Source organism: Sinocyclocheilus anshuiensis, unplaced genomic scaffold (genome assembly GCF_001515605.1).
Source record: "Sinocyclocheilus anshuiensis isolate Anshui unplaced genomic scaffold, SAMN03320099.WGS_v1.1 scaffold77, whole genome shotgun sequence".
Taxonomy (NCBI): Eukaryota; Metazoa; Chordata; class Actinopteri; order Cypriniformes; family Cyprinidae; genus Sinocyclocheilus; species Sinocyclocheilus anshuiensis.
This window is the reverse complement of record NW_015537941.1, coordinates 338,542-347,941: the sequence shown is the minus strand read 5'-3', so window position 1 is coordinate 347,941 and position 9,400 is coordinate 338,542. Positions and strand designations below refer to the sequence as shown.

The window sequence follows — 9,400 nt, the reverse complement described above, 5'->3', positions numbered from 1 at the left end:
CAGGGTCTGAGAGCTCTTGGATTTCATCAAAAATATCTTAATTTGTGTTCCGAAGATACGGTCTTACAGGTTTGGAACGACATGAGGGTGAGTAATTAATGAAGGAATTTTCATTTTTGGGTGAACTATCCCTTTAATATACTCATGTATAGAAATACACATTGTGTAGTTAACTATAAATATAAATTTTGAGCATAAACCCAGATAGCTAAAAGTGTCCACAGAAAACAAAAACAGCACTCGCATTAACAAGAAAACTGGTAAGAGGCTTAAAACAGAAAAACAAGTTATTTTGAGCTAAAAAGGCTATAGCTAGTGAGAGGAAAGTAATTAGGATTCAGGATTTATTACCCATGAATTAACATTCATGAAAAAAAAATCTGCATCTGTTGAGATTCTAAGATTACAACACTTTGCTGTCCCATAATGCCACAGGAGCTAAGGAAAAATAAATAATAGCGGAGAGCTAATGGCATCTCTTTTCAAATGTAAGTACTATATAGGCAATACAAAATAACATTCTTTGTGGTAAAATTATACAGTTTTACAGTTTTTGCAGTTGTTGCTAGTACATTATAAGTCAACAATGGCAACATGATGGATGCTAATAGTACCTACTACATACTTAATTTCTTCATCAAATTTTGTACATACTCGAAGTATGCAATACTTCACAAAAAGGAAGGAAACTTGTTTTGTGTGGCAAGTTCATAAATGACCACTAGGGAGCAGCGTTAATCTTTTCCGGCAGGGATTGTAGGTGGTGGGAGTGAATGTACAGCGCTCTCTTCCACCTTCAATACCACGACTGAGGTGCCCTTGAGCAAGGCACCGAACCCCCAACTGCTCCCCGGGCGCCGCAGCAAAAAAATGGCTGCCCACTGCTCCAGGTGTGTGTTCACGGTGTGTGTGTGTTCACTGCTGTGTGTGTGTTCACTGCTGTGTGTGTGCACTTTGGATGGGATAAATGAAGAGCACTAATTCTGAGTATGGGTCACCATACTTGGCCACATGTCACTTCACTTTAGCGGTAGCATCACTCATATTTTCCTCAGAAAATGCAAAATGCTGTATATAATATTTGAAACATTATTTGTATACAATAATATGGAGATCCATTTTCCAGGTGTGGTAAGAATGTCTTTAAGTTAAGGAGAAAATGTTAGGATATCTGGGTCTGCTTTCTACAGCTGTTTCTCAAGTAAGTGGTTCAGAGCTTGCGATTTATATTAACTTATAATTTTAATAACGGTCTTCCTGTAACATTAATCACCCACATATGAGCTCCACAGCCTAATGTTAACCATTAGGATACAGCATTAAAATATAGGCAATAGACACCAATTACTGCTACTCACTAATTTGCTGGTAAAAGTATTTAGTCAAAAGTATAGTGAGAGGGTATCTTGCTACCAGAGTTTGTCACATACTGTTTGCATTAGCATCTAGCTAAACTTAAGGTATTAAGGTTTGCACGTTTAATAATTGCTTGAGAGAACATCACAGAACGGGTTGTGGGCATTATTAAACATAAAAAAAACCAATGCTAGCCTGCTTAGTTTAATGATTGTGCAACATAATTTGTTTTGTACACCATTATCTGAGTAAAATCATTTTCATGTCGTTTTAGTTCTGTTACAAATCTATTCCAGGCTTAACTGGGACGTCTGTGTTGTGTGCTAGGTTTCCAGGCACTGTGGTCTATATAACGAAATGTCTTTGGACAGCTTTGCTCATAACATAAATAGCTCATCTGGAAATAATAATAGCTTTATTAGCACCTGTCATACAGTGCATAAGCCAAATCACTCAGCAGGGCAGAGCTATGGATTTTATACAAAAAAAAAGTTATGTTTCAAAAAAAGCAAAAGTCATCTCTGAAAAAATGTTGAGTACAGAGAAAAATCAGAAAGTTAGCAATGTTTTGATTTTAATCCATTAAAGTGCATATGAAATTGACATTTTTACCAATGCATATGGTGTAATTTGTCTTCACATTTCTTAGAGTAAGTCACAATCCCTTTGAAAGATAATGAAACGTGAAAGGTTAATCCTGTATGATACTAGATTGTGCATTACATGAATGAAAGCAGTAACTAAACCTATGAGGTGATATCATCATATTTCAGGGATATAGATTTAATTAGATTTAATATAACTTCAAATTAAATATATGCATATATATCCATTTCTTTGTTGCATCAGGAAAAACCCCATGTATTTACAGTACAACAACCACCAGAGGTAGAACATAATGGGTATGTAAATAAATCAGTTTAAATGATTAACGTGTAGATGAGAATACAGATAAAAAATGGAAAAATTTTTTTTTTTTTTTTTTGGTTGTTGAAGTATGATCATTTCAAGTTTTCTGAACAATCCTGCATAATTTTTTGATTGGAAGACAGTATTTGCACTTTAAATGAAGCGTAAACTATATGCATCCTTAATACAAAGCAATGTAACTTTTATAGGAGAAAGTAATTAGTAGAGAAGTTCATAGTCAACATTTTACTTTTAGCATTTCATTCTCTCCGCAGTGATAGACTGCTAGTCATTCTGTACACGTCCATGCAGGCAATATCGTGAGGACAGTACATCGGTTTCACCATAATTTTTAATTTTGGCTGCTGATTTTTGCTACACTTGCAAATTTCGCAATATTTTGTTTTGGTTCACACTACAGCCTCCTGCAGAACCAGAACTTGATACCCCCTTAGCGTTCACCGGAGTGTAAAATTAGTTCCAGTAACATTTGTCAAACACAATAAGGCATCTTTTGTTACGCTGCACTGAATGTGAAATCTCCGTATCCACATTGACCATTTCTCACCGAGACTTAAGATTCAGCTTTATAGATGTATAAACTATACACATTTTCACAAACCAGTAGTTTTATAGGTTTTCAGTAACGTAATATGTGCTAATAATCAATAATGTGGCAGTAGAGCGTCCACAGAGAGAGTCACACTCTAAAGTCACAATGTATCTGAAACACTGCAAGACGTTTGTACTTCCCATTCATCTTCAAACATCTAAGTTTGAAGTAAAATAAATCAACTACAAATTAATTTGCCTTGAAATTTCTTTAAGTAGCTTTATCTGCATGAGTTCATTACAATCATAAAAGCAATTTGAGTTTTTGTTTTCGAATGCTTTGCTGATGATATGACGCTTTTTCTTTCAAATGGCAAGAGTTTTATGACGTTACTAAAGTGATTCGCTTTTATTAGTCGGCGAGACATTGAGACATGGTCACCACTACTTCATTGTAATGCAGTAGCATTGTGAGGTCACAGTTGTGATGTGGTAGCATGGTGATGTCACAATTGTGGTGTAGTAGCATTATGACATCACTGGGCAAAAGTGGGTATGCTGCGCGACCGTCTCATGACCAGACGGACCTCCACGTTTGGGAGACTATCCTGTTTTGTTTGGCTGCAACCCTCATCCGCTACAGCCATATGAAGGTCGAAACGCAGAGACACAGATTTCTTCCTCAGCTTGGGATTTCCTTTAAAGAATGACCCTTCCCATTGCCTGATTACCTTGTCAATCTTCTCTGTCCTATAGCACACAAAAAGCAAAATAATAAGCATCTAAATTAGGATTACATAATCTCTGGTGCAAAAAAATTATGATGTAAAAGTTCCATCACAATTGTATTGCATACAAAGCCACATGCAAGATCAAACACATCAAGATGTTTGTCCTTAAGGTGTGAAATGCTTATGGTTCTTCATTGCAGCTAAGCAAGGCTTGAAAATAAGTCTATGTAAACTCACTCCACATTTCCGTGACCCTCGGCACTCTCCCTCACTACATTTCCTTCCAGAATCTCCTGAGTCTTCACAGTACAGATCTCCCCATCTTTGTTTAGAACTGGTTCTGGATGGAAAAACGCAAACACAGAGTTACAAAACATCTCTCAGGCTTGCAGTTGTATAATGAACCAGTTGTTAAGAATGATTCTGAAAATCTGAAACATTGGGTGGAATCATTGGTTGGAAAATGAGTTTGAGGGCGTTTTGACATCATCATCCTTACCTGTGAGGATGACAAGACTCTGCTGTCGCTGAAGGGCCGGACTTATTTTTGAAGTTCTCTCTGAGAAGATTGGCTCAGCGATATCTTCATCACATCCATTGGGCAGGCCATTCTGCTCTGGAGCAGGAACTGACCCCTTCCATGCCTTCAGCTTTAGAGACCGACCATCTGAGTTCAGAAACCTGTGGTTCAGGAGTGAAAGTAGAAACAGGTTTGATTCAAGACTACGCTCAACTTCATTGGTACCTTAGAAACCTCTTCAGGTTGACTGACTGTTTATAACATCAATGGCACAATGGCAAAAAACCCTGTCAAAATTCCAGTGCATTACTTTGGAGTTGCATAAAAGACATCATACAAGTTTGAGCGTGCGTGTGCTAACGGTTTAATTGCATAAACAAATACAGCTCAGTAAATCTATCTCTCCCCTACCTGCCCTCCTCGTGTTCCAGGAGTTTCCTATAGGTTGCGATCTCTCTCTCCAGCCTCATCTTGGTGTTGAGGAGCTGACTATGGTTCTGTTTCTGGATTTCCAGACTATCCTGCACAGTTTCTAGCTCAGACTCCAGACCACTGACAGACCGGGACATATCCTTGAGATGCACAGTGTACTGGAGCTGAGTGTGGTGTAGGGAGCTTTGGAGACTCCTCTCCTGGTGGGATAAAACTGAATTATTTATTTCCAACATCTCCAGGGGTAGCCTACATCCGAAACACTGGGATAGGCTCCGACATCCCCATGTCCCTTTGTGTGACAATCTGCTTGGAGAATGACTTAATGAATTGATGGAATTTCAGGGTTTGTGGAATGGAATAGGGTGGTCTGAAACAGTGAACAGAGACCAAAATATTGCAGGCAAGCAAGGCATCTTTTATTTAAGTCGAGTCACTTCAGTTCCAGTGCCACTTCATCTATGTTTTACTGGGTCAGTCCGCCTGGACCAACCTGGGATTAGGTGCCTTGCTCAAAGGGCACAATGATAATGGCTCACAGATCGCATTTTACGGTGTTTGATCCACCAACATTCTTGTTATTGTTAATCCCCCTGAAGGCACCTGGAGTTGAAAACCTTGGCACAATGGTGATGACTCAAGGATCCCACATTGCAGAGACCAAGAATATTCCAGAAACTGACAATAAACTTCTGGATATATCTGAGATTAAGATGTTGGCTTAAGGGCACAATGTTTGTGGCATTGGGATCATGCCTTGTGGGGCATCAAACTAGCAACCTTCTGATTAACAGCCTTGAGTTTTCACCACACCACCACCACAGTAACGTATCTTGATCAAGGACACAGTGGTCACTGAAGATCCCAATAATTCTAAAGTTCATGAACTGGGAATCAAGTAGTGGAACCTGACTCTACCAACACTAAGTACATGGATTAGATTCCCAGGGGTCAACTTGTATAACATGGTGCCTTCAAAAGGATTTGAGCCCACAACCTTTAGATAATTAATATTTAACAACAAAATTAGTATTTGGTAACAATTTGTGGTTATCTGCAGTACTTGATTTATAAATTATGAGTTCCCAGAACAAGGAGTGATGACAAATCCGGCAAGGCAAAGTATTGATGTATTTTTAACACTGAATTCGCACTACATAGAGGTTGAATCCGATTCCGTAGATGCCGGATTCAGATCTGGCTGGTTCTGGCAGAAATTAAGACCTGCATATGCGTTATGTAGCAGTAAGTGATATTCTAATTTGCGTATTATGCATTAAGGTGAAATGGGTTCAGGAGTGTGTGTTTAGGTGTGTCTACATGTTTCTGAATTGGAGTGTGTGTGTGTTCGGGTGTGTCTGTGGGCATGTCTGTGAGAACCGAACGCACCAAGGCATGTAGCGATTCGATTTCCACCTGTAGACGGTGCCATCGCTTCCGGGCCTCAGCGAGCTCGGCTCGTGCCTCCTTCAGGGCCTCATCACCTGCTCTCACCTACAGAACACAAAAAACACAACACATGCAGTGTATACATAAGAATACCACAGAATACAATAAATCTTGTTACATTTTTAAAGCCTTTTTCATATTGCTTACCGTTGAGGTTTCATCACACTGTGCCTTAGGACACATCTTACTCATGGTAAAATGACTTTAATGCATAGCCTCTCTGGCATATTGTTTAATTATCCATGATTTACATCCCAAAATAAAATTATCTGCCAAATGACGCCAGTGAGCACTGGTAACACAATAGATCACATTAAAGAAAACTGAATTGATGCTCGTGTGGTTTGAGTTGATGTATATCACAGTCTAGGAATCACTTCAGTCTCCATCTGAGAAGAATGACTGCACAGTTCCAAAAACAATATATAGTCTTAATCTAAAATTTAAAAAAATATAATGTTTTTGGACATAATGCAATTGCTCTGCCATGTTTTTGAACAGTACCATGTTTTTGGACGTGTAATATGGTGTTACCATGTTTCTTAGGAGATGATGTTCAGTGGTAATATCATGTGTTTTGGGACATGTACCATGGTAATACCTTGTTTTTTGGACATGTTACCATGTAAAACCATGTTCAATGGTACCATAATTTTTTTTTGGACATCTACCAAGTACCTTGGAGGACCACTGTATTGATACACTCAATTTACCATTGTACCAACATAGTAGGTATTTGTAAAGACAAGCTGCAGTGTGTTGTTGTTTTTCAAGGAGAGTTACGAGGCCGATGGCCCATGTTTTTGTGCAAGGGCATAAATTCTGCTCAAGCACACTGGAAGACAAATAAACAATCACCTACTGATGAGAACAAAAAAAACAATGGTTATGCTCAATGGGACTAGCATTCCTCATTCTGTTTTGAATAATAATGGTGGCTTAGCAGTCTTTTCACTCACACACACTTACACACACACACACACACACACACACACTACGACTGCTCTGCAGTGCCCTGGCTAGCAGACCATAGAGAGTGTTTGAAGGAGAGAGAGAGTGAATACTCGTACCTGTGGCGGAAACGCAGCTGTGGGGCTGGTTGCATCCTTTCGGGGCCTTCTCTGTGAAGCCGGACCGGAGCCTGGGGCTGGATTTGGTGGTGTGGCTGAGTCAGGGCTACTCTGGGCTGGGCTGGAGTGGTCGCACTGGGTGCTGGTCCGGGAGAGATCCATTCCTCTGCCATCCTCTCCTGCAGCAACCTGCGCTAGCACTCTATCACACTCCTCTACTGCTTGCCGCTGGTGCTGATCCAGCTCTCTCTGTCAGCCAACGAGAGAGAGAGAGGGAGGAAGAGGAGAATTTAAAGGGCTCCTCTCATGAAGAATAAAAATGTCCTTCATCTTTTGAAATACAAGGGTCTGATGAAAACATACTGTTTCAGGACTTCTTCCTGAGTCCAAAACGACAAAAATGTCTCATTCTGACATCTATGATCCAAATGAATTTGTACGTATTTTGTACCCAATCAGGGTAAGGCTATATAAACAGGATAATTATTATTCTTAAACCTCAGAAGAGTAATGATAAAGATCAGATCACACCAATACCAAAAGATTTCCGTGAACAAGATTTATAATCGAAACAGCTGATTAAAATGGAGCTACTTACGTTGGGGTGAAACTTTGATACGGACATATTGAAGTTTACAATTTTGTCATGTAAATTTAAATGTAGTAACTACGTCAAAGTGTTAAAACCAATATCAGATTATTTAAATTCAATCAATAACATTTGAAGTCATTTTTTCAGTTCAACTTTTGGTTTAGTAACTGTATTGGTACAATTTGTATTGGTAGATGCTTTTGGTTACATTTTGCAAAAAAGTGCATTGGTTGCGCTAAAGTTATATATTTACTAGTTGCAAAGATAATAATTGTGCACAAACGAAAACGACACAAGATGTCCAAATACATTGTATTACTGGCAAAATCTATATACAATATAATGTCTAATAATTGAAGGTTAGGTAAGACCAGAACCACTATTCCCTATACACACACCCTTTCCTCGAGGCTAACCGCAACTTGGCGTTAAGACATTAGGGAACATTTTTGACAAGTATTTTTACTAAAGACAGACGTCAAGGTTTCTCCTTAAATGCTTAATATGACTGACAGAACATCACACGCACGGTGACACACAATTGCACAATTAGACACAATCACTAACTGACATTAAACCAAACCGTGTTTCCACCTCATGTTCCTCCATGATTTGCTGTAACTCATTTTGGGATTCATGAAGCTGCTTTTCCAGGAGGCTGTTGGCCATTTCCGTCTCTTTCATCTTTAGCTTCAGCTGTGACACCTCCTGCTCCTTTAGGAGGCGGAGATTCTCCTCGGTTTCACACCTATACACACATATGCATACTTAGATATCTAAATGAAAGACATGCAGTGGACTACAATAGGTTTTATATAAAGCTATTTTAAAATGAAAATGCATTTAAAACTAAAACATGTTATACACAAATGTATTTATGAAACAACATTTGAATGTAATAATATAAAAATGAACAAAGATGTCTTTCAAGGTCAAAGGTCATCAAAAGCTCTAGTTTTTAAGTAATATTATTTTTTCTTCATTTTATAATATATTTTTTTTATTATACAATTCTTTTGTATTTAATTAAATTTAGTCATTAAATGGGCATTTCTTACAAACCCCAAAGGAAAACCCCTGTTGAAGAAACACCACCTTAAATACAGATTGAGATGTACTGATTCCCACCGGGGAAAAATGGATTCCTAATTCAGTTTATATTAAAAAAAAACAAGCTAAAAGAAGTGCTGACAAAAACACACTTACAATGAAAGCATACAAGGCAAACACTGACATATTTTTGTCAACACATTTTTTTTTTACTGAAAAATTAGTTATTATTTTTATATTAGTTATTAATTATTTGAATTAATTATTATTCAACCGAATTTCACATTTAGACATACAATCTCAGCGCACACAATAAATAAACCAATCATATTTAACCAACACTGACACTGACTTTATAGGAAAATTAGACTTATTATGTGTCATATTATTTGTTAATTTACTTCATTCATTATCAAGCATTCACCAGGTACTTGCTGTTTCCCACCACAAGAGGGCGATCAGATGTTCAAGTCACAATGTTTAGTTTTTTGATGTGAAATATTCCATTGGCATGTTTGGAATGCAGACTGTATTATGAATACAGTGCACAGTATGCAAATTTTCTGACTTGTTACATTTGGACAAATTACAGAACACACTGGGTTGGGTAGTGTATCCCATAATGCAAATTGCTTTAACCTTTAATTTAAAAAAAAAAAGGAGAAAAAGAAAGAATGTCTCATAGTTTGACTGAACTGACATTAAAACATTTTGTGTATATATTTATACTGTGTGTAAA

The 9,400-nt window shown here is 37.9% G+C and overlaps 1 protein-coding gene across 1 annotated transcript in view; it reads right to left on the bottom strand.

The window, feature by feature from the left end:
* Window positions 1–1,880: 1,880 nt before the first annotated feature.
* krt222 (keratin 222) overlaps window positions 1,881–9,400 on the bottom strand; it is a 13,965-nt gene continuing 6,445 nt past the window's right edge. The window contains exons 3-9 of the mRNA XM_016453755.1: window positions 8,206–8,359; window positions 7,020–7,268; window positions 5,890–5,994; window positions 4,480–4,700; window positions 4,048–4,229; window positions 3,786–3,888; window positions 1,881–3,567 (exon numbers count right to left, since the gene is read on the bottom strand). Of these exons, the coding sequence (XP_016309241.1) occupies window positions 3,354–3,567; window positions 3,786–3,888; window positions 4,048–4,229; window positions 4,480–4,700; window positions 5,890–5,994; window positions 7,020–7,268; window positions 8,206–8,359 (1,228 nt within the window). The 3' untranslated portion in view covers window positions 1,881–3,353. The remainder of the gene's footprint in view (window positions 3,568–3,785; window positions 3,889–4,047; window positions 4,230–4,479; window positions 4,701–5,889; window positions 5,995–7,019; window positions 7,269–8,205; window positions 8,360–9,400) is intronic.